Source organism: Ochotona curzoniae, unplaced genomic scaffold (assembly GCF_017591425.1).
Source record: "Ochotona curzoniae isolate NIBS_2020 unplaced genomic scaffold, NIBS_Ocur_1.0 scaffold_1852, whole genome shotgun sequence".
NCBI classification, from domain to species: Eukaryota; Metazoa; Chordata; class Mammalia; order Lagomorpha; family Ochotonidae; genus Ochotona; species Ochotona curzoniae.
This window is the reverse complement of record NW_024467087.1, coordinates 50,122,502-50,148,717: the sequence shown is the minus strand read 5'-3', so window position 1 is coordinate 50,148,717 and position 26,216 is coordinate 50,122,502. Positions and strand designations below refer to the sequence as shown.

The following is a 26,216-nucleotide window of genomic DNA, read 5'->3' as shown; positions in this document are numbered from 1 at the left end:
AAGAATATTTATTAAAACAATCTGGAAACCGACATTAAGACATAATTCCAACACTTAAAATTTTATTTTATTACAACTATCAAAATCAGCCACAGAAAAATCACTATGCAAAAAAAGGGGAGAAAAATAATTATCCTTATAAAAAGAAAAATGTTGCTTTCCTCTGTTACCTAGCTACTGGTTACGTCCTACTCATACCACTTATGACTAATTTATCTTGAAGCTGTGGGTCTGAAAGAACTAGAAATAAAATGAATCTGAATGAGTCAAAAAGATCACTCTATCCTGAAAATCATTTCAGTCCACCAGAAATGAGCTTTAGAAACACAACAGCCCACTAACTCCCATTGCATGCACCCTCAAGGTTCCAAATTTTCAATAAAAGAATACTCATTCCTATGGATAACCATGACATTCACTGAAACTAAAATTTTAGCCATTTTCACCCACATAAAAGCAATTACTTTCAAAATTCTCAATTTTTATTTCAAAAATAAAATTTAAAGCACAAAAAGAGAAGCGAAAAGGCTATACTTTCAAATCAAGTGTCATATAGAGATTAAATATTTTCTACCAAACATTCTGGGGAGCTTGACAACAAGTCTGAAAGTGGTAGTAATTTACTCAGATATTCCAAAACCAAAGTGACTAGACTGTGATTCAGAACCTAGTAAAGAATGCTTTTAAATTATTTTCAGTACATTAGCAAAGACATAAATCATTTTAAAATATTCTAAACAGAAATAGACAGAAATACTAAACTGAATTGCTGTACTCATCTGACCTCAGAATAATCACATAACTCAACTCAAATCTATCAATTACTGTTGACAAAAAGAGCTCCTCAAGGAAAATTGAAATGGGGGGGTAAAAAAGCATTTTGCCCCTTCAGGTCCTTAGAATCGGAGGTGACACAATAAAGTGAACATACATTTGTAGTATTGTAACAAGGGCTTACTTTTATCTGATCATGATTCTATAATTCATATACCTAATCCTCAGTGTTACATAGAGAAGTCAAGTAACAGAACATATGAGTTGATACTGAAAGATATACTGAAGAAGGAAGGACAACTGCACAAATATGGAAGAATCAGAAAGTGATGTAACTAACAAAACATATGCAAGTGCAAGACAAAAATTTTCCCCAAATTTGATAGTATTATAAATTCCCAAGTAGTCTGCAAGATTCCCAAAATCCATCTCAAACAAAACCATTGTATTTATATAATACCTAATGTTAAAAGTACATAACAACTTTATAAAAGAAAATTTCATCTTTCAAGTTTCATATTTACTTGTTAATCATTGACAGCTTTTGTTAAAGAATTCGATTTTTTCACCTTATTTAAACAACTAGAGCAAATTAGTCCCAAATTTAGAGGTGTGACCATATCAACTTGAATAAAGGCCTATGTATGTTAAATTAACCAAACCAATCACAAAATGAAACTTTCCAGCTGATCACTGTGGTGAGCAGACAATAAAATGGGCCCCTATGAGTTTCATTTCTCATTATTAGAAATCTCCCTGCCCCCCACCAAGGTGAACATTGTGTGAGTGGATTCCAAACAACAGGGCATAGTAAAGATGATGGGATTATATTTCAACAATTGCATTAAGGCAGATGATACACTAGGAACTTAAGCACTTATTATGCTGGTTTCAATGAATCAGGTGGTCACGTAGAGGATATACACATTATCAAGAAATCTCCAGGAGCTACAGCCAACCCTGAGCAGCTTTAAAAGCAGCCTTCAGTCAACACCCAAACAGGAGTTGGGGCTTTTAATACCATGACTGCAAGTAATGGAATTCAGACAAGATTCAGAGGGAATTCTGAGGTTGATTACTCCCCAGTCAAGCCTCCAAATAGAATCAAGGAAAGCTAAAATCTTGACACAGCTCCATCAGACTGAGAGGACTTAATAGATTATTTTCTTGATTATAGTTTTCTTAAGCCCCACACAGACGACCTAGTTTGGTCATGCCAAAGATTCCTAGCCCACAGAAACTGAGATAATATATGTATCATGATTTACACTACTATTTTTGATAATCTGTTATACATAATACTATCAACATTACTGGAAAAGAATCAGTGATTTACAGTTCTACCCAAGGGACAGGTAATGACTGGTCTAGCCTAGTGCCTGAAATGTCTGAAATGTCAGTGAAGACACTCATCTTCCATGTGAGCGCCTTGATTCAGTTCCTGATTCTGGCTCCTGACTATAGTCCCTGTGATTGCAGGTCCTGGGAGGCAGCTGAAGATGGCAAGTGACAGGGTTCCTGCCACTCACCTAAGAAATCTAGACTACTTTCAGCTCCCAGCACAGGGCCATTGCAGGCGTTTGGGAAGTGAACCAACAGAAAGGGGTATGCACACATTCTAACAAGTTTAAAACTGAAATGCAAAATAGTAATAATTAAAATGTAAATAACTATAAAATCTAATCCCAAAATGAACTTTCCAGCAAAATTTAAAGTTAATACCTCTTAAAGATATTATTTATTTACTAAATTTATGCCTTTTTTTCTCATATGATAGACATAGACCATATCATGCTAGTAAGAGAGCTGGGTAAAAGTCAAGCAGAACCAAATTTCTGGTAAACAAAAATGTATGATCAGTACAGCTACCTAATTAATTTTGGTGTTTTTTTTAAGCCTGCTTATTTAAAAGGCAGAGATTCCAGGAGAAATGAGAAGGCAGAGATATGTATTCTTTTATCCACTTGCTGAGTCTCCCAAACACTAGCTCTGGGCCAGTATGAAGCCAAGGGATTAATCATGGTCTCCAAAATGGGTGCCAAGTGTACAAAAACTTGGGTCATTTCCCACTGCTCTCCCAGGCACATTATCAGGAAGCTGGACCAGGGGTGGAGCAGCCAAGACACAAACAGGAGTGCATTGTGCTGCCAGCTTCACAGGCACTGGCTTTATTTGTTACATCACAATGCAACCCCTAATTTTGGTTATAATTAACTTAAGGTTGACCACACATGGTTTTTGCTTTCATCCTGCTTCCTGAAAAAAAATCTATCACTAACTTAATAAGTACTTTACAGAGAGTAACTTTTTAAAATTTGTCTATTTGAAAGGCAGACTGACAGAGAAAAGCACAGCCAGAGAGAGAGATCTTCCATCCACTGGCTCACTCCATATATAGTGAAACTCCATATACACTGAACTCCAGGCCAAAGCCAGGAGTTTCATCTAGGTCTCCCATATGGGTGCAGTGACCCAACCACTTGGACCATCTTTCATCGCTTCCTCAGGCACATCAGCAGGCAGTTGGATTGCAAGTGGAGCATCCAGGGAATCAATTTGAACTGGCACCAAACGGGATGCCAGCACTGCAGGCGGCAGCTTAACTTCTTAGCCATAACACTGGCCCTTAGAGAATGTATTTTCATGCTCCTGTAACAATCAGGGATATTTCAATTTCTTAAGAGTTACTCTAAGTATATGAGTTATCAATGGTATAACTATGCTGCTATGAAAAGTGAAGAAGATAAAATTTACTATATAATAAACCCAGAGCATAACATGGAATTTACTTTTTCGAAATAATTCTACCATCGTTGAGGATGTAAAGAAACTAAGGCAGTGTAATTGGCAATGCAAATGGCATAGCTACTATGAAAAACAATGTGGCTGTTACTCAACGAAAAATTTAACATAGAATTACTATAGGACCCAGCAATTACACTTTCAGATGTACAGGAATTTAAAAAATTGGTCTCAAATTTGAGCACATTCTTACATATTTTTCACAGTAGCACTATTCACAGTGGCCAAAACCTTTGAAGGGACCCAAATATATATTAACAAATAAATAAAATGCAGCACATGAATTACAACGGAATATTCACCATTGAAAGAGAAAGAGATTCTGTCATATACAACACACATGAATCTTGAAGATAATATGCTAAGTGAAATAAGTCAGTCAAAAATGCCACTCCTTGAGTCTACTTACATGAGGTAGCTACAGTACTCAAATTTATAGATTGAAAATAGAATGGTAAGTACAAAGGCTTCGGAAAAAGGGAAAACAGTAAATTCTTGTTGAATGCATTAAGTGTTCCAGTTTTTCAAGATGAAGCAATATATGCAGACTGGTTGTACAAGTGTGAATGTACTTAACATTACTGAGCTATAAACTTGAAAAAATGGTAAATTCACATGTATATATAAGTCAAAAATTTTAGTGCTAAAAATAATCTCACCATATCGAATAAATATCTTGTCAAGTGCATCCAGACTTAAACATTCTAGAGACAGCTACTGTGCTTTACTCACAAGACAGTGTATTTGATAGTGTCATGAAAAGAGCAACACTTCTGTGTCAAGCAGACCTAAGATCAAGTTCTAAAACTCTACATCTACTGTCTTGGGAAAGTTTCCTAAACTTCCTTATTGTCAATTTCTTTATGTACAACAATAAGAAACAACAGTTGTCAGAATTAACTTAATTTTTCCAAAGCACCTATCCCATATGGGCTCAATAAATCTCTAACATATGAATGTTTCTCTGTCAAAACACAGAATACAGGAAATTATTTCAAACATTTTAGTTAATGATTCACCAAAGGTGAGCAAAGCCATCATTAAAATCAGTAAGGAAGGCCAGTGTGGTGACACAGTGGGTAAAGCCAGTTCAAATCTTTGCTGCAGTTTCTCCAATCTATCTCCCTGCTGTTATGCCTCAGAAAGCAGTAGGGGATGTTACAAATACTCTGGCCCCTGTACCTACACGGAGTACCTGGAGGAAGCTCTTTACCAATTCCTACATCTTGGAGAATGCTGCCTATGTTTTCCTCTAATAGTCTGATGGTTTCTGGGTACAGATTTAGGTCCTTGATCCATTTAAAGCTGAATTTTGTATAAAGTGACAGGTGTGGGTCTTCTTATAAGGCTTTTGGCAGGCTACTATCCAACTATCCCAACAGCGTTTCTTATAGAGACCAGACTTTTCCCCTGGATTATTTTCAGTCTTTTTATCAAAGATTAGTTGGCTATACAAGTGTGGGCTCCCTTCTAGGATTTCTATTCTGTTCCATTGATCTTACTCTCTTTCTGTAACTGTAGCAGACTGTTTTAATGACGACTGCCCTGTAGTATGTTTTTGAGGTTTGGGATTGTAGTTATATATGCAATGAAATATCATTCAGTCACAAAAAGAGTGAAATATTGTCATGAATATGTCTAAAGAATATTATTTTAAATAAAATAAAATAAACCAGACACAGAAAGATAAATAAGTATTTATATCTCATGCCCTGCAACACCAGATTATGGCTATTTTTAAAATTTTGGAATATCTGCATATACATAATGGAATACCCTGGTAATGAGACAAACCTAAAATGAAAACTCACTTATGTTCATAAATACCTTATACTCTCAGCCTAAAGGTAAAAAAAAAATTATTTTAGTGTGCCTACAATCAAGGGTCAAGTGTTGAATTTTTTTTACTTGTGGAACCATGTTGGGACTCAAAGGGTCTTCAAAAAATGTTTGGAGTACTTCAGATTTTCATATTGTGATGATGTCACTTACATAAATAGACTTCAAAAAGGCTGTGAGAAATAAATTTTATTTTGTTGCAAAAAAGTTGAAATCCAGGTATATGGGGGAACTCCAAAAAATGTATGAGAAAACATGCGCTTTTAATAACTGCACAATGATTTCAAAGGTATTTTGCATCAAAATATTTTTCAGCCCATTTTTCATGAACTTTGAAAATGTGGAATCTAAAAAAAAGTCAAACTTAAAGAAACAGAGTAGAACAGTTGTAAACCATAACAGTAGTAGCTGGGAAGGTTAAGCAGGTGGGAAGAAAGCTGAACAATAGGTGTAAAATTGCAGTTAGAAGGAGTAAGTTGTAATGTTTCACTATATAGTAATGTGACTATAGCTACACACTAATGTAGATTTCAAAACTGACAGAAAATATTTTGAATGTTCTCATTATAAAGAAAAAAATGTTTCAAGTGACTAACAAACTAAATACCCGAAGTTAGTCATTATATATTAGGTACATGTATCACAACATTACGTAAGTGTGTACCATTACTAGGTGTCAATTACAAACAAAACAAGCATGGGCATTGGGTCTAGCAATTACAACATGAAATGGGAGGCTCATATCATCTATTGCAATGAACAGGTTTGAGTAGTAGCCAGACTCTCAATCCCAGCTTCCTGCTAATGCACTGTAGAAGGTAGCATTCGCACAATTCCTGGGAAACCTGGAACTGCATTTCAGGCTCCCAGCTTTGATGCAATTAAAGGCATCTGGGGCATGTATAGGCAGATGAGAGCTATGTCTCTTCTCTATGCTTATGTTTATCTGTCTCTCTCAAAATAAATTAATAATTTAAAAAGCCATTTGGGGAGTGAAATAGCAGATAGAAGATCTATCATTCCCTCTTTTCTCTCTTTCAAAAAAATACAATAAATCGTTTTTTTGAAAAAATAAATAAAATAATACACCTGTGAATCAAAAGTTACCACAAAATAATTACAGAATTATTTCTGGTCAATTTTAAAAAAAAAACCTCCCAAACCCACCCATAAAAGTACAGACTTTAAGCTCCCAGAGAAAAAGGATCACATCTTATTAATCTATGACTGCAGTAATTCTATTATGTAGCATATTATTAAAACCCAATATTAACTTGGAAAAATAACTGTGGAATGAAATGACTGATTTTGTGAACTAAATGACTTAAATTTACAAAACAACTTCAGTAACTGCCACATTTTATTAATTTTCCTAACTTAGAATGTTTAAGAGCAACTTGAAAGCTAATTCCACAAAGTAGTTTCAGTATTTTTCTGATCATTTCCAAGAGAATTTTAAATTCTAAAAAGAAAGTCAGCTCTTTCAAAAATCTTTTTAAAAATAAAAAGCCCGAGACTTGATTCAATCTCCAACGAAGGTGGCAGGGGTCACCTTTTGCTGCTTTTCCCAACTCTCTAGCTGTATCGGAGGTGAAGCAGCTGGGACTTGAACTGGCACTTATGCGAGGTGTCAGCATCCAGCATCAAAGGAGCTAGCTTTACCCGCCACCCACATGGGATGCCCAGATGAAAATCCAGGTCTCTGGCTTCATCATGGCCCAAATGCTGGCTACTATGGTGACTTGGGAAGAAAACTAGCAGATGGAACATCCCTTTACCTCTCTGTCTTTACCTCTCCACAACTGTTTCAAAAAAAAAAAATGTGTTAGTGTTAAATCTTCCACAAAGCTGGGGTTAGTCCTAAGATTTTTTTCTTTTTGTATCGCATACTTTACTCGGAAATTATTTCTAAGGATATTTTTTCAGTTAAATCCTGAACTATATTTTCCAGTGAAATTAGCACAAACTTGTAAATATACTCTAAATATTACAGCCCATGAGCCAAATTTGCCTCAATTTGTATTTTTTTATTTTTATTTTTAAACTAACACCCTTAAATAATAGTCAAAGGTGAAATGCTACACTAAATGAAGAGTTCCACAAATAAAAATATCATAATTCAGCAGGGATACAGTAAACAAATGAAGAGATAGAGCTTCACTCATTTACAGTAAATTTAAAACAATCACAGATATAAGAAAGGACAGGGAACATGGGAAGGAGGCAGGCGACAGGGAGAGGCATGTGGGATAGAAAGTATGAGTAAGATCCTAAATCTATATGTAATATATGTGAAATCAGTCCACTTAAAGAAAAAGAAAACTACAGATGATTAAAGCTATAGTAATGTATCATCAACAATTTGTCTCCTATTTTTTTTTTAGTTTAAAAGGCCATTAAAATGGATCTTCAATAAATTTTGCATACCATTAAAATATCAGAACTTTATTGGCATAAACTTTCAAATACACTTCACTGAATGCAAAAGGAGAAGTACAATGGATTTTACAAACTGTTAATTCTAGTAAGAGACTAAGGGGTAATAATATTTACATCACTTTTTCTCATTATTAACAGCATTTAAAACATAATCAAGCATACCATTTTCAAAGAATGTAGAAACTAATAAAACTTACATTAAATGTAATGTAAAAACTGAAGTAACAATACATTTCTCTAAAATTAAAAAGACAGTAATTCTCAAATTACAATATTTGTCCAGTTCTGACAAGTTTCCAAAGCACTTTCCTAATCTAAACATTACTCTATCTTTAAGGAAGTATCCGGAAAAATAAGTATGTCTTGGTACTCTTTTTTTAAGGATTTATTCATTCTTCATTCATTCATTTTATTTAAAAGATGGACTTGGGGTACAGGGGAAAGATAGACACAGAAATCTCTTCTACCCTCTGGTTCATTTCCCACATGGCAACAGCTGGGGCTAAGCCAAAGCCAAGAGCCAGGTACTTCATCCAAGTCTCCCACATGGGGTGCAGAGACCCAAACACACAGGCTATCTTCTGCCACTTTTCCCAGGCCATTAGAAAGGAGCTGAATCAGAAGAACACCTGGGACATGAACTCACACCCATATGGGATGCTGACATCAAAGGCAGAAGCTTTACCCACTACGCCACAATACAGGCCTCTGTTTCACCCACCGTGCCACAATGCCGGCCCTTGCCTTGGTACACCTAATAAAGTTTCTGCTACACAGAGTCTAACAACTGAAAATAAAAGGGCTGAAGTCAGTCATATGTTCTCTAATTAAACACATGTTTCCCAGGAAATGCTCCTATGTGTCTGTTAAAATGAGTCACACAGCTATTGTTCAGCTTGCTATCCAGGTTCTGAACAATTTAATCACTTTATTACAAAAATGAGAATAAGCATAACTTCAAAATTGCACTATTACTGTAAAAGCCATTTTTATGTTCTCTGCCATAATTTCAGAGTCTTCATTTCCAGAAAATCCGAAATGGAATACACAGAATCCAACATCACTGAATTATGAACTATCATTAACATCAATGCAACAAGTCAAAGTACTAACAACACAAAATTGAAAGCAACTCATTAGTAAAAGTAAGTTTCCTTAGCCATGGAACAAAAACAGCAATTGCAACCATCAGCATGTGCATGAGCTGATTGGGGTTACGGATGGTGCCAGACCCTGTACTGGCAAGCACACACAAGAGTCAGGTTTGGGATCACCTCAGATGAAGTTTCTTTGGAGATCCCTCCAACTAAACTGCTGATCTCAGACCCCCAACCATGAAGAGACTATGTCAGCCAGTGGATTCTGAAGAGATTTCATCATACTTGGAACGGTGAAACTGGCAGCAATTCAGAACTGTTGAACTATCAAAACTACATGAGTAGGACCCTAGGAGCATGCCTCACACCGGGGACCTGGGATGGGTAGGAGGTTGAGTGGGGCTTCTCCCTTCATCTCTTTCCTTACCCCAGATACACACGCACAAAATAATATTAGTGTGGAAACAATGGTCTTACCCACTTTCATGTAGCCTTTGACCCATTGTGCCCTAATCAACTATGTAAAAATTTCCAAAATAAAAGTATTTTTAAAAAATAAATAAAATAAATCTTAAAAAAATATATGAAAGAATACTAAATAGGGACCAGTGCAGTAGCCTAGCAGCTAAAGACCTTACCTTGCACATGCTGGGATCCCATTTGGGCACCAGTTCTAATCCCAGCAGCCCCACTTCTCATCCAGCTCCCTGGTTGTGGCCTGGAAAAGCAGTCAAAGATGGCCAAACGCACTGGGACCCTGCACCTGCGTGGGAGACCCACGCAGTCACTTGGGGAGTGAATCAATGGACAGAAGATCTTCTCTGTCTCTCCTCCTCTCTGTATATCTGACCTTCTAATAAAAAAATAAATAAATAAAATATATAATTTTTAAAGGAATACTAAATAAAATCAAGAGGAACATATTCTAAACATAATAATCTTGAACAATTTAATCCCAAGACTAAATGGAACTATGTAAGGTAGGAATAAGGTACAAATTGAATTGCCATAAATACTTTGTAATCCCACTGTCTTGACAGCTTATTTGAATAGGAAGAAACCAGCTATTAATACTTTTAAACATAAAAGGCTGGAAAAGAGCCTCAGTGAGTCTCTAACACAACAGGGGTATGAAATTAAAATATTAACACACCCTAGAAAAAGACTTTTTAAAGAAAGCTTCCTATAAGCCTAAATTTATCAATTTAGTGATACATCAGCCTATTTAGGCATTTTCTTATCATTATGGAAGAATGAATAGATAGGCTGATAATTGGTTTTTTATTGTCAAGACAGATCTTCCTTTCTGTTTCTTCACCTCTGTATGTCTGACTTTCTAACAAAAAGTTTTAAAAATTCATAAAAAGTTCCTATTATCTTTTTATTTACATTTCTATCAGATTTTGAAGCTCCTTAATACATTAGTTGTAGCACAGATGCATGCACACATGTACACAACATGTGTATGTAGATACATTCCACAGTAGTAACCTCTTAAAAATAAGAGGTACACAGATTTGTATTATAACTGTACCTTGGGGTTACTGAATAAATTCAAAAGTTTTCACTGAGTTATTCAATTCAAAAGCACTTTGTTTAAAACATCCAAATTGTTAGTTTATTTGTTGGAAACAAGAATATCAATATTCTACATATTACATGCTTTATCAAAATCAACAAACACTTTTAAGTCCATTTCATATAGGAAGAAACAGGAACTAAATAAACTACCTAGGAATCCACAGGAAGCTAGTGACAGGTTAAAGCAACTTGTTTGCCTTAGTGAATCTGTTTATAAAAAATACATAGCATATTATTTTATCTCTTTGTCACTTCAGGATTAACATAGAACACAGGAAAAATGTTTAAATAAATAAATAGGTTGCTATTGGGAAATGGATTGAAAATAGACGCTACTACACAACTATTAGCATCAGGTCAAATCCTACTTGATATGTACTTTTTCCTATTAATACATATCTGTTATCAAAAGACTCAAGGAAATCATGATTTTAGAAAGCAGAAACTCAGTAAATAGAGAAAACAGAAACATCTCAGCGAAATCAACACCATCTTCTTGAGGAATTAATAAGGAAAAATAACCAGCATTATTATAATCAAAGAATAAAAAGATTTCAAACTTCAAGCAACATGGAGAGTCAAGCATTCAAAAGAAAAAAAGGTTTACATACATATACATTGTAGATGCAACATCACTTCATAATTATATATGATGCTTAAAAATCACCCTGGAATAATTGGTTTTTTAAAATCTAGAAACTTGAGCCTGGTGCAATAGCGTAGTTGTTCTAGTCCTCGCCTCGCATGCACCAGGATCTCATTTGGGCGCCAGTTCTAGTCCTGGCAGCCCTGCTTCCCATCCAGCTCCCTGCTTGTGGCCTGGGAAAGCAGTCGAGGACAGCCTGAAGCCTTGGGACCTTGCACCCATGTGGGAGAGCCAGAAGAGCTCCTGGCTCCTGGCTTCGGATTGGTTCAGCTCCGGCCATTGCGGCCACTTGGGGAGTGAACCATCAAACGGAAGATCTTTCTCTCTGTCTCTCCTCCTCTGTACATCTGCTTTTCCAATATAAATAACTAAATCTTTAAAAATAAATAAATAAATAAAATCAAGAAACTTGTTTAATTATTTGGATCACAGACATGATACATCTAATATAATGTCTACTGAGTGCTTGCAGTGTAACGGGCACTCTCTTAAGTGCTTTACATGTGTTCTACTGCTATTCCAACTGTACACATAGAGCTACTAAGCAAGATGCAGAGGAATTAAATGAGTTGCCAAAGGTTATGCAATAACTGAGAGGTCAAGATTTGAACTCAGGCATTCTAGCTCCAGAACACTTGCCTGTATCTTCTATCCTGTTCTGAGACTCTACCGAAAAATAGGTTGCTAACCAATGCTTTATCTTTTCCTTAAGTATAAGGGTAACAATCAATTAATAGAATAATTCTCAAAACAGCTCCAACTCACATTATTTTCACATTTCTTTTCCCCATTTGAAGGCATGAGGCACATATCACTAATCAGGCTTTTAGAAATTAGTGAAAAAATTTTCCCAAAACTAATGTCATTTTCTTCATAATATTAAAAATACACAATCATTTCTCAACTTAAAAATATTGTTTTAGAAAACAGCAAAAACAAGTCTATGCTACAGTCAATCAGAAAACTTCAGCATTCCAGGTTCCTATTTTCCTGGCAAACAAGTAAGTTTGAGAATATCAGCTACAGCTTACTCAATTTGGTAGCTTTCATGTACAGTATTAATTAATATGTCACCAACTGCTACACTAAAATGAACTGTTAGGAATAATGAATATGGAGAAATAAATAGGAAATGTGTCACTACAGAGCAAGAAGTTACACATAAATGCATATAGGACACATCTTTAAAGGGGACTAAAACAGGATAAGTACTTGGTGCTACTGTTAAGTCACCACTTTGCCTGCTGGTACCCCATATCAGAGTGCTTGGTCCTGATTCCTCCACTTCTGCTCTAGCTTCCTGCTAAAATGCTCACTCTAGGAGGCAACTAATGAGGACTCAAGCATTTGGATCGCTAGTAGTCACATGCAAGATCAGGAAGGAATTCTTAGGCTTCTGGCTTCAGTTTGGCACAGCCCTCCATGCTGCAGGCATTTGGGGAGTCAATCACTGGATGGAAGATGGCTGTGTATCACTGTCGTTCAACTAAAATGAAAAACAGTGGGGGCGAAGGCTAAGAACAGTCATTAACACTAATGTTTAGAAAATAAATGACTGCAAAAATATATACATGGAAATTATTCTTTTAAAAATAGTATGTATAGCTAATAAAACTACCTGAAGAATATGTTTATTTATTTTTTGCACATCTCTTTGCAGTCTATTGTATATATTTTGACAAGAGACTGTGGAATATTTAGCCAAGCAGAATATGTGGTGAAACAATGGCATGTGCAGGAAATTTTTTTGGTAATCATGAACTCTATCTTAAAATGACAGACTCCAAGTTACAAATGTGTGTTATCCGCACTTCAATCAGTCATATTAGGAAATCTCCAAATGTTGACAACAGGTTGTTTCCCCTGCACAAACTTTATTCCTGTTATGTCACTTGATTGTCCCTTTATAAATATGACACATATTTTATTGCAATTATTTAAGTACATATTATTTTTGTAGAAGTGTTGGGGACCATAAATACTCTATAGTTCAGAATCAGATGTTTGTATTAATGGTCAAAGCATGTGTATATTTTAAAGATTTATTTACTTAAAACATAGTTACAGAGAGATCTCTTTACAAAAGAGGTATTATTTTTTAAACTTTTGTAAATAAAGGCTTCAGTGTTTTCTTACAAAAATTACATTCTATGTAGAAAAAGCATCAAGAATTCTAGCACCACATATACCTACACTTAATAAATTCAATTCTAAAGTTCTAAAAGTCTAATTCATTTAAACTACTGTGAACAGTTTTTCATGTGCCTTGACTGTATTATAAAACTACTGTGAAAATCAGACATCCATGACTTAATGATTTCTGAAGTAATATACCAATAATTCAATGGAAAACAGAAGTCTTTTCAAAAAATGGTGCAAGAACAATTATCCCAACATGCAGAAAAAAAGCAGGTCTCAACTCATAAAACCCATTGTATACAAAAATTAACTGGAAATGAGTGGAAATGGTAAGGCATGCAAACATAAAACTTCTGGAGAAAAAAAAACAGGAAAGCTTTTATGAACTTGAATTAGACAAAGATTAGTAAAAGTGATTTGCTTAAAAAAAAAACAGAAAAACTGAACTTTACTAAAATTAGAAGCCTACACTCCCACGGGATGGGAAAAAATACTTGTGAATCCATGTCCAATAGTTAATATGAGAAAAGCAACAGCCCAATTTCAAAATTAGTTAAGAAATTCTGAAAAAAGCAACTCAACACAGGAAAAATATGAATGGTAAGTAAGTATATGGGGTAACATTAGAGTTAATGAAAAATAAAAGGTAAAATTTCACTACCAAAAAAAACTCTGAAACACCTTAGATTTTTCAGAACACTCATTTTCCATGGAATTTTTGAAGTATAAAAAAAAAACACATAAAGAAAAAAAACCTAGCAACCTTAGTCATTAGGAGAATACAAATTAAAATTACATTAGTGAGCACTATATACCTATTAGACTGACTTTTTAAATTTAATCTGATAATAGACAATGTTAGCAAGAATTCAGAGAAACTTGGACTCCCATTTACTGCCAAGCATATAGGTATTTAAACAAAATAAATTGTTACATTAAACTGAAATATACATGCATACATATATAATAGCTTTACTAACAATTACCAAAAACTAGCAACAATCCAAATTTTCTTCAACTAATTAATGAATAAACCAACTGTGATATATCCATACAAATGAATACTTCAAAGCAGGAAAAAAAATCTAGTGATACATGCAGAATCATGGATGAGATCAAACAAAATCAATTTAATATGTATAGATGTGAGTTGCTAAAGTATTCACATATTCTTACATGATTGTCATCCATATGATATTATGTTTTATAACATCTGATCATTCTGTTGGTCTAGAACTATTCATTTGCAAAATACAGCAGAAAAACAAAAGAATTATCTCTAAGCTATGTTCTATTACATACATACAATTGATGTAGTTTTCCACATACGTATGTATATTTAAATCTGAACTGTTTCTAACAATATTCTACTGTTATAGTTTCCCTGCCTGAACAATCGTGAACTCAAAGGACTTTTATCAAATTACACTTAACTGAAAGTTTATGTAGTATTATGAACTATTCCTTTGTTCTTAAATGTTGGCTATTTCAACTACTAGTTCGTGCTTTAGATGGCCCAAATTATCTCAAAATGTGGCATCTTAAAAACAGAACAGTTGGGGCCAGCATTGTAGTACAGAAGCTTAACCACCACTCACAATGCCAGCATCTAGTACCAGTACCAGCTCCAGTCCTGACTGCTCTTGCTTCTGTCCCAGCTCCTTGATCATTTACCAGGGAAAGCAGAAGATAGCCCCAGTAAAATGGTCCCCTGCCACCCACACAGAAAACCCACACAGAGCTCTATCTTGCTGCCTGAGCTATTGTGACCATTTGGAGAGTGAACTGGTTCATAGAGTATTTTTTTTCCTCTCTCTTCTCCATCAGACAGCCTTTTAAATAATTATATCTTTTAAAAATGAGAATAGCAAATAATCTCCCTCAAAGAATCTTAACTTAAGGAAGTATAACACAAGTTTAGGTTCTGTTTTGCTGAATCAGGCAGAGAATTTTCCCCTACTAATTGTCTTATTTTAAAAACTGATCTTAACCTTTATTTTTTTTTTTGTATTTTTCCCAAAAATCAGTTGAACATATTTATGAGGATCTATTTCTGGATTCTCTATTATGTTCCATTGATATATATGTCCAACCATCACCAATATCATACTGTCTTAATTACTGCAGTTACATGATAAATCTTAACGTTCAACAGAACAATACCTTACATTTCATTCTTCTTTTTCAAAATTGTTTTAGAGCTTTTAAGTCCAGGATTTACTAGGATTCTGTTCACTTTATTTAAAATGAGTAGACATATATGGCTATTGAATTAGAACATCTGGTTCCTGATCTGGTATCACTGCAACAACCTGTCTGCAGCCAACTTTTTAATCTTAATATTGCCCACACGTGGGAAGAGAGCAATACAGAGAGGAATAAACACAAATTTAAAACAACCCAGGTTCAAATTCCAAATGTATTTCCCACTACTTTGCATGTGTCTGTCATCTTGCTAGCAAGGCACATCTGTCTTACAAGCTGTTACAAAGCATGAATAAAATTTAATGAGATACTATATGTGAGGCATATAATCAGGCCTGGTTTATAATACACACCTAATGACTCTCATATCCTATTTTCCCATAGTTTTCATAAATTTAAGACAGAATGGATTACAGTGTCTCTTCAGATAAAAAATTATTTTTCCAAAAAACATCTTTTTGTTGGAAAGGCAGAATTAAAAACAAGAGGTGAGACAGAAAGATTTTCTGTCCTCTGATTAACTCGTCAAGTGGCCACAATGGCAGGAGCTGAGCCGATCTGGAGCCAGGAGCCAGGAACCTCTTCTAGGTCTCCCTCATGGGTGCAGGGTTCCAAGGCTTTGGCCCATCCTCTACTGCCTTCCCAGGCCAGAAGCAGGGAGTTAGATGGGAAGTGAAATGGCTGGGACACAAAGCAGCACCCATATGGGGTCCTGGCACATTCAAGGTGAGGATTTAGCTATTGAATCACTGCGCCAGGTCCTCTGGTAAAAATTTATGTTGACTTTAAAAACCACTGCAGTTTCTCTTAAAGATTGTCCCAGTCACTTTACAGGAGAAGCAGAAAGGTCCTATACTAGTAATTATTCATGGTCTTTGAAATTTTCGTTAGAGATGTAATAGGGTATCTATTACTCAAAGCAGGCACTATCCCCCTATTTAGGCAATAAAAAGGTACAGATATTTAATCTCTTAAATTACATGGTTAAAGTGCATCAAAATTAGCTAAGGTATTAAAATCATTTCTACTCTTACGAATAAAACAAATTTCTCAAAACCAAACAGCAACAGCATATAAGACAATGCAGAAATGCTTTTAGGCCCTGGTCATATACTAAAATTGTAACAAAATAAAATATACAGTAGAGCATCAAAAGTCATTTATTTTCCTAATCCCTACCTTAGAAACAGATAGTTTTTCCCTTGCTGATTAGTGAAAAGTATACGATGATTTCTTTTGTTAATCTGGCCTAAACTAGTGGTTCTTCAAATGGGCTGTGTATCACAATCATCTCAGGCCCCCTTCCAGATCAATGAACTGTGAATCCGTAAAGTGGGCCACTTGCATGGATTTTTTTTTTTAAATTCCTCGGTAAATTGAACAAACAACAAGCCCAAGGAAATTCTGAGTCAATTTTACAATTGAATTATTTTGAATGTGTAACAGACCCTTTGAAGCTGTATTATACTTCACCCACACCTCTACTATCCACTTTTTCTACACATTTATGTATATTTAGCTAAATATCAAAATAACTCGTTATCGGAGTGTATTTCTGGTAAATTATCTCAAATGCTTTGTGAAATAAGCAAAATCAAACTAATACAAATATATTTTCTCTCTCCCTAGCCCTCTCTCTCACACACACAGAAAGAGGGAAGCAAGGAGGCAAGGAGAGACGCTCCTTCAAATGTACACATAAATGGTAAAATCTAACAGTAAAATTAGTAATATAATTCAGAAAATACCTCCTCCTATTATATGAAAGAGATTAACTCTAAATTTCTCTTCTATACAACTCATTTTTCACCTAAAAACCAAAATGAAAACAAAATGTATCAGGGAAAAAAAAAAAAACTAGTGGAAATAGTAAATAATGCTTCAAAATAAATGGTCAATACTATAAATTCTGACAAAGTACAAAAAAACTTACCTCAAGATATGTATTATTATCAAAACATCAGAACCATTGCTAATGACAGTGACAGCACTAACCAAAAGAAATTACAGGCAGGCCCAGCAGGATAGCCTAGTGGCTAAATCCTCGCCTTGGAACTGCCAGGACCCCCTATGGGCACAGCCTAATGTCCCAGTTGCTCCACTTCCCATCCAGCTTGTAACCTAGGAAAACAGGAGAGTGTGGCCCAGGGCCTTGAGACTCTGCACCCATGTGGGAGATCTGGAAGAAGCTCCTGGCTTTGGATCCAGCTCAGCTCCAGCCATTGCGGCCATTTGGGGAGTGAACCAGTGGACAGAATATCTTTCTCTCTGTCCTTCCTTTTCAAATCAGCCTTTCCAATAAAAAAAAGAACAAAGAAATCACAGGAAAGAGAAAAAAATTTTGGTATTTCCTCTTCAAAATTACAAATAAAACAGAGTACTGAGGTATGGGGAGATAATAAAACAGTACAGCCCAAGAAAGCAACTGTACCATTGGTAGGACTCACAGAACAGCAAGGTAATGATTAGCTTTCCTGATGAATTAATCAAGCTGGAGAACTCAAGAGGCATTGCTCTGAAGGAACTGACCTGAGTATTTCTAAAGCCAGTTTGGGAAGGCACCTATTCATAGAGAAACTAGTGCTCTTCTAATCCCTTCTCCTCATCAACTAAAAAAAACAACTAATTAAAGCATATAAGTAAGACTCACGTCCCTGTTCTCTTTTCCACACCCTAGTGACACCAGCCAACGTTTTCAGAGCAATGCTCTGTACCCAGGGCCTACTTACATGTAGAATGAATGCTGGTGAGACAATAACTATAAATCCAACGTCCAATTTAAAATCATGTAAAAAAAATTAGTAAGTAATGAGCATATTCACCTTTGGTAGTAAAATTTTAAGTGCGCCACATAGACCAGAAATCTTTAGAGCATTCTGCTACTGTTCAAGACAATATTAACGAAGGGAAATTCCTTTTAGCTATCTTCCAATGCTGTAAAAATCTATTTTTTACTAGTTTTGTGGCTCACACTTAGATTCATATTGCAACTATGCACTAAATATCCATTAAGTTAAGTTTAACTCTACCATGATATAACTACTCTCAGTTGTTCATTCTTCCCTCTTATTTGCCAATATCTAATCAGTAATTCTAATTCCACCTCTATCAGGTCTCTCCCATCTTCTACCCCAACTTGCCAAGTTTAAAAATCTCACTAGCCATCCCACTCCTGGGAATATATTCAAATGAAATGAAACCTGCATTCAACCCTATATTTATAGCAGCACAATTCACAATAGCGAAGACATGGAATCAACCCAGATGCTGGCAACAGAGGACTGGATAAAGAAATTGTGGTAAATCTACTCAATGAAACACTACTCTGTCAGAAAAATCAATGAAATCTTGCTGTTTGAAAAAAAAAAGGTCCCAGTTATAAACTAGTATGCTTAATGAAATAAGCCAGTCCCAAAAGGACAAATATCATGTTCTCTCTGATATAAGACAATCAATACGCAAAGTACAATATGTGTGTATTAATATACATAAAGGAAACTACCATACCAGCAAATAATGGTACTATGCAGTATGTGCATATACTTTCAAATAAAAGTAAGACTCCCAAGGAAACTTTTAAATATACCTTCAAAATACAATACTAGGTTTTCTACTTTTGCCTGTGTTGATCATGTCATGATATATTTATATATCAGAAAGTTAAACTTATAACTTACATTAAGGGATTATATGTGACAACACCAAGAAAAATGGTGGGAGGGGAAAATGGAGAGGAAGGAAGCGGAACATGGCACGAATCCCTATATCTACAAAAATGCAATGTAAAAAAACATTATTTTTTTTTTATTTCACTACTGATTCCACTAGCACAATAACCTCAGAGCTACTGTTCTCCGCCTTGATTATCTCTCCAACTCAAATCCAGCATACATAATACATCCATTATTTTTCAAGGTACAAATCCTATAAAAAAAATATCATTCATGTGCTCAAATATCCTCAATGGTCCCGTTTACAAAAACACTGGGGTTGAAGTTCATCACAATATGCGAAGCTACAGCTTGTGACACAAGCATCCTATATCAGAGTGCCAATTCCTAGCTGCTCCACTTCTATTCTATGTTCCTTGTAACACACCTGGGAAGGCAGCAGAAGACAGGGTACTTAGGCTCCTCCAACCCACATGGGAGACCAGGATGAGGTTTCTGGCACCTAGTTTCATCCTGGACCAGACCTGGCTATTGTGACAGCTTGGGGAGTGAACCAGAAGAGGGAATCTCCCACTCTCTTCCTTATCCGTCTCCAAATCTGTCTTTTCTTCTCTCTGGCACTTATCAAATAGATAAATTCATAAATTTTTAAAAATGAACCCTTAAGCTGACTTTAAAAGCCTCCTACAATCTGGGCCTAGCCTACCCTAATATATTTGCTACCTCATCTCACACTAAACCCCCATTCACATATCAGACTTACATCCTAAGGATATCAGAGTATTTGTTCTTCTAAAACCATCTTGATAATTCTGTTTATATTGTTCCTATCCACTTCAAATATATTTTTTTATCTCTAAGAACATTATTACCAATCTCTAAGAACATTCTACATTTCTGTCCTTCATAAGACTTTTATCAGCTCTAGTAAAATCACACTCCCACCACCACTTGATGGTTAATGATCTTTCCCTTCTATAATGTTTTCTAAACATGCTTATTTTACCTTCTTGAATGCAAAACAGGGAGGAAGTGTAAAATAGGACTCCATGTTAAATATTTAAGAATCTCACATTACAGCACTATGTAACTATACTATCTGTACTCAATAAATACTTGAAAATTAAATCAGTTCCTACCATGACGAGAGTTGAGAAGAGCAAAAATGTCAACTCAATACTTCACTAGCCAGTCAGTAAATGAAACGACTTGCTTCTTCTTATCCCTCAAAGCACTGCTAAAAATAACCTCATATTTTATCCTTGAACAACCCTATCCATGATCACAAATGTACAGAATGAGAACTTTACCACACCTAGATGAAATCATCAGATTCAGGAAGCAGCTCTAAGAATGTTAATACAAAATGCTAGGGCTATGGCATTGGCTATCTGAAACTCAAGGTTTCCATATACATGACAATAACGCAGAATTTAGTGGCAAGGAAAGGAAGAAAATGATGGCTATGAGAAAATAGAAACTATTGTATATTGACAATCCACTATGTATGGAAAAAAACACCCTCTGTAAACATATTAAACCCAGCACAGAATTTTCTTTAAATAATTCTTGAAGATGGCTATTCTCCCATTTACAGATGAAGAAACTGAGGCTTTTTAGAGTTTGGACTATATGCACTGAATCACAGACCTAGTGCGAAGCAGATGTAGGATTGCAGATTTTTCTGCTTCCAATGTTCACGTTCATTCCTCTACTACTTCAGAGTCTTACAAAAATTAATCAAAACTACCATTTTTTTCCTAATCTGTGATACATTATCTTGGTTAGATTTTTCAAGTCTGTGGCTTTAATCCCAACTGTTTTATCAGTGAAAAATACTACTCTTAAAACCAGTATCCTGAAACAAAAGCAATATAAAGAAATAATATAAAGTGCCAGTTAATTATGTATCATAATCTGCAGTTCAAAAACTCTTTAATCAATCCCTCCATTATGAAGCAAGCACTCCCTAAACAAAAGATAAACAATTATTTGCCTAATCTCTAATGTGCAAGGTACTGTTCCTGAAAAGTCCACATTTCTCCAACAGGCCATTCTTTATGACCCCTGACCAGAAATGACCAATACTCATCCCACCTCAAGTAACACCTCTTCCCTGACCCTGACAGAATCCAGGCAAGAGCTAATTGTGGCTGCCTGAGGGGTGATGCCCTTTGAAGTTCCTATTCCCAGTAGACCTAATTGAGAAAGTCTCATTTAAGAGCTCTCAAAAGCTGAGCTTCGCCTTACCCTTTTTCCCTTCTTTCCAGAAATCTCTTCCCAGGAACTAGCAAAATTCATGTTTCCCTTTTACAGGCCTATTCTCCATACTTCACTGGAACTAGGATAATTTTACTGTGATTACGTTCTTCATCTTACAACTTGCTATTGTGCGCTGTTCTAAAAACACATCTATCCATAGGAAGTTTTTCTGATGGCAAAACACATTAAGCTTCTCAAACTATCAATTTACCCAGTTCCTAATAATAATTCAAAAGTTAATAATTGCTCATGCAAACAAGACAGGTAAAAGATACCAAAAATGACTCCAAAATAAAAATATATGGTAGTGTCTTAAATCTTTAACCTTACCAGGATTCAACATACACACACATAGAGAGAGAAAGAAAAAAGGAGGGGAGAGAGAGAAAGCTTTTTCTAGACATCAAAGTTAATAGGTTATTAACCACTTTTTAAGGATTCCAGAACAATTAAAACAATGTATATACTCTACGATGAAAATACCTTAGCCCTGAAAACTATCACGACTGTGCAATTGGGGATTGTAAAATTCATATTTCAAATTAATGGTTTTTAAAGCCAACAACAACAAACATGTAACTAAAATAAATATAAATTCTAGAAGGCAAAATCATTTCCTTCTTATGAAAAAAATTAAAAACAAATTTAAAAAAAAAACCTCTTGCAAATATAATGTGGGTCTGTTCAAATCAGTATTTTTCACCTAAAAATATTTTTTAATATTTTAAATTAGGTTATCTGTAAGGTTAAATCTAACCAATTGTAATTTTTTTAGAGAAAGAAGGCATAAATACTATCTTCACCACATTACCTTCACCTTTCGTTTTACTTCATAGGGATTAACAATTTCCACTCGAGTATTTTTCCAAATTGCTGAAGTAGAGAGACCCATTGTTAAATCTCTACAATACCTAAAACATACTGTAAACAATAAAAAAACCATATGTGGTAATTACAATTTAAAACATACTACATTCAAAGATAACAAAAATAATAAAATAGTAGGCATGCGAAAGGCTCCCCACCTCCCATCCCATCCTTGTATCAAAGCATTTAACTGTTTTTGTAAACTAAACACCTGTGACTATAAACCAATATATTACATACATGAATAAAAATCCTTTCCCCTTGAAAAATCTGGCTGGAAAATTCATGCAAGTAAACACTATTCCCACATTTGAGAATAAGTGAACTTCTCTTCGTTTACTGTTCCTAAGAAATGTCAAATATTAAAAACGCATTTTAGGGTTGCTTAGCTTAGAGCTAAAATATTTCTTTTAAATATAGAAGGTTAAGTTTTGGGAAGCTCTGAATTTATATTCGTAACACTTCTTGTTACATACTATTCTGGCATGTAATCTTCACCCCCGTTCAGTGGAAAAATTTTTAAAGAAAAAAAAAAAACATGGTAATCATACAAAACTCCAAAGTGTATTTTAAAGATGAAGCAAGTATTCAAAGTTGCACCCTTGAGATGCTGAGGTTTGAGAGTCTTACCTCAAAATATCCTACTGTGAATCGATTTGGCATTCAACTATTTTTAGGTGTATGGTGGCCTCTACTGGAGTAGTATGTAGTCGATTAAGTTATCAAAAAAGGTTCCGAATTTCTATCACAAAAGACACGTTTCTGTGTTTTAAATGCTACCCGCTTTCATAACAATAAAAACAAAATCTCCGTGCACATCTAAGATCACAGTGCACAGCTGACCGAAGCCCAAACGGAATAGTTTGAAAAGTGAGAAGAGCGGGAAAAGAAGCAAACCAAAATATTCTGATCGAACCCCACTACAGCTTACCAAGGATTCGTCTTACAAGGGCTGGGATTTACTTTGCTCCTTCTTTGACCGACCAACAGGGCGGAGGCAGTGATTGGGGGAAGAAGGGGAGAGGAGGAAAAGAACAGGAGAATCAAGGGGACCAAGAGAAGGCAGCAGAACATCACCTGAATGTAGATAAAGAAACCTGGCCGCCAGTTCATCTCAACGTGGGTCGTTACAAAGAACCACAACAAGCCACAGAGAAACAAGAAAGCTAAGTTACCAGGGAGCACTGGTCCCTATGCGCAAATGTCCCCAGAGTTACTGGATCGCTGCTACGTGGTTTTTTGTTGTTGTTGTTGCACTGGGTTCCTACAAACGCTCCCGGGGCAGTCCCCACCGAAGTGTTCCCAGACCAGCAAATCCGACGCGGTGAAGAAAGAAAGACGCGCGTCCCGCAATCCCACTTCGGGTCGCAAAGTGAACAAACTTATTCCCAACAACTCCAGCGTGGCCGAGAGGCACCATCTGCGCCCGAGGCCGAGCCCGGGCTGGGACTGCCCCTGGCTCCGCTCACCGGAGCCCGCCGTCTCCTCCCCGCCCGCTCCCCCAGCCAAAAAGCCTAGTTGGGACAGCGCTCGTGCTCCGCAACCCGGCAGCCTGCAAGGGGCACGTCCTGGCACTCTGCTCCCCGGCCCGGCGCTCTCCGGCCCCCGGTCCGGGTTCTGAAGGGAAAAGGGGGTAGGGGGTAGCTGCAGCCCATCTCCACGACCACACTAACCTCGCCGCTGCACGCGTTGCCGCCGCCGAACACCTCCATTTCTTGGTCCCGGGGCTCGTCCTGAGGAGCGAACGGTAGCATCGCCCCCCTCAGGAGCGCTCGAACAGGAGGTGCTGACCGCCGGCGCGGCCGCGCATCCCGCCTACGGAGCTGGCCCGCCGCTGCCGCCGCCGACGACGCCGCCGCTGCGACCCCCAGGCCGGCCTTCAGCGGCCGCTGCCCTCGCCGCGGGGTCCCTCAGAGGCAGGGAGCAGGGGAGGGTCGCCTCCGCCGCAGACCGCTGCTCCCATAGAGAAGACAACTCTGTGCTGCCTCTCTCCGAGAGCTGCCGCTTGGCTCTGGCTCACCACTGCCGCCGCCGCCGCCGCGACGGCCGCTCGGCGGCGACTCCCCTCCCCAACCAACCCCGCTTCCTCGGGCCCCCTCCCCGCTCCGCGCTCCCCGCTCCCCGCTCCCCACTAGCAATATGGCGGCAGCGGCGGCTTTACCTGTACGGCGCCCGGAACCCCCCACGGCGGCGGCGGCGGCACAGCGGCGTCACCCGAACGTCAACGGAGATTCCCCCAGCCGTGGGTGAAGGGAGGGTGGGGAGGAGGGGCGGGGTGGATGCGGGAGACCGCGTGGTGGGGGGCGGGAGAGAGGGGAGGGGGCGTGCTGGGCGGGGGAGGCGGGTGAAGAGTAGTAAAAAGCCACTGCTAGCGCCTCGGTAAACCTGCCCACTCCACGGAGCATGCGCAGCGCTCTCACACATGCTCAGCAGGCCCTCTCATGTCTTTGGAGCAGCCTAGCCGGCGGGAGGATTCCCAAAAAAAAAAAAAAAAAAAAAAACCGGTGCGGGGGGCGGGGGGGAAAGGGGAACCCTCTGCAGCCTCTGAAGAATCATAGTCGGGGGAGAAGCCAGGAGTGTCTGCTTAGGGACCTTATAAGAAGCAGGTGTCCTACAGGCCTAACCACGCCCAGTCGGTACTTAGGGACAAATACCCGGGCGGGGATTTCAACCCATTTATACAAGTATATTAGCCTCCTAGAAGCCAGAGGCAGAAAAAAAAAATGCTTTAAGAAAGAAATGAGTGTACCCGTGCCGCCTATCCACTCGACCCACCGTTGCTTATCCCTCACATGATGCTTGCTTTAGGTTGTCCTCACACAGTGTTTCTCGTGTTTACACACACACACACACACACACACACACACACACACACACCATTGAATGGACTCAACTTACCGAGGAACCGAAGGACGACTTCTGCAACGCTAACTCCTCCTCCACGCTGCTCTCAGAATATTGGGTCTGCAATGGCAATAATTATAATTTAAATACCTTCTCCAAACCAAGCTTTAGTGTTTTGCCACACTGTGCACTGGGCTGGGTGCTAGCGACAAAGCTGAACGGAAGTCCAATCTCATGTACAGGCATGCTCAAGATCCTTCCCAACCAGAGCACTTCTGAACTCAAATATTAGAAGTTCCCCTATCTTGGACACTACAGAAAGAATTAACTGGCACGGTGACCAAGCTCGGTACCTGGTTGAGATTTCTAACGTTTTGCATACAACACACAATGCAGCTTTCCCAGCTTCCACACCTAGGGCTATGGCGGTGTGCTCTGGGAGAACACTGAACTATGCCCTTCATTTATTTCACCATCTGGCATGGAGAGTTAACGAGGCAAAGCAGGCCCGCAAAGGCTGGCACTGAATTACAAACAAGGATTACTAATAGTGCCCTCCCACTTAGTCTGACTTCAAATTTATACTCCCTCAATCACCTATCCATCCAGCCTGTCAACTCAGTGATCAAAATTCCTTAGTAGTTCTCCATCATCTCCAATAAAATATCCATAATCCTTAGGACTTAATGCAAATGCTTTTACCATCTGGCCTTTGGCTATCCTTCCAGCTTCCACTTCACTCTCTGCCACCTCCTTTGCTAGTCAAATGTATGCAGATGGCCTCTTCTCGATCCCAGGCCACCTTTCACAATTTATTCTTCATAGCAAGCAATTGTATCAACTGTTCATTATTGAGAGCCCACTATGCTCCAGACCTATGTTCTGCATGAATTCACTTAGCCCTCATAACAAATTGTAAAAATTTATACTACTGTATTTCATAGACAAGGAATCTGAGCCTAGGAAAGGCTCAGTGATTTTTCTTCAAGGTCTCACAGCTATTAAATGAAAAATTCTAGAATTAAAACCATGTCTTCTGTATTTCAAATC

General features: G+C 37.4%; 1 protein-coding gene across 2 annotated transcripts in view; it reads right to left on the bottom strand.

Moving 5' to 3' along the window:
• RPS6KA6 (ribosomal protein S6 kinase A6) overlaps positions 1-24,081 on the bottom strand; it is a 114,549-nt gene extending 90,468 nt beyond the window's left edge. The window contains exon 1 of one of the 2 annotated variants that reach the window (XM_040999525.1): positions 23,996-24,081. In XM_040999525.1, the coding sequence (XP_040855459.1) occupies positions 23,996-24,076 (81 nt within the window). In that variant the 5' untranslated portion in view covers positions 24,077-24,081. Of the gene's footprint in view, positions 1-22,266; positions 22,348-23,995 lie in introns of those variants that run through there. The other variant, XM_040999524.1, reaches the window with a different exon arrangement.
• Positions 24,082-26,216: the final 2,135 nt, after the last annotated feature.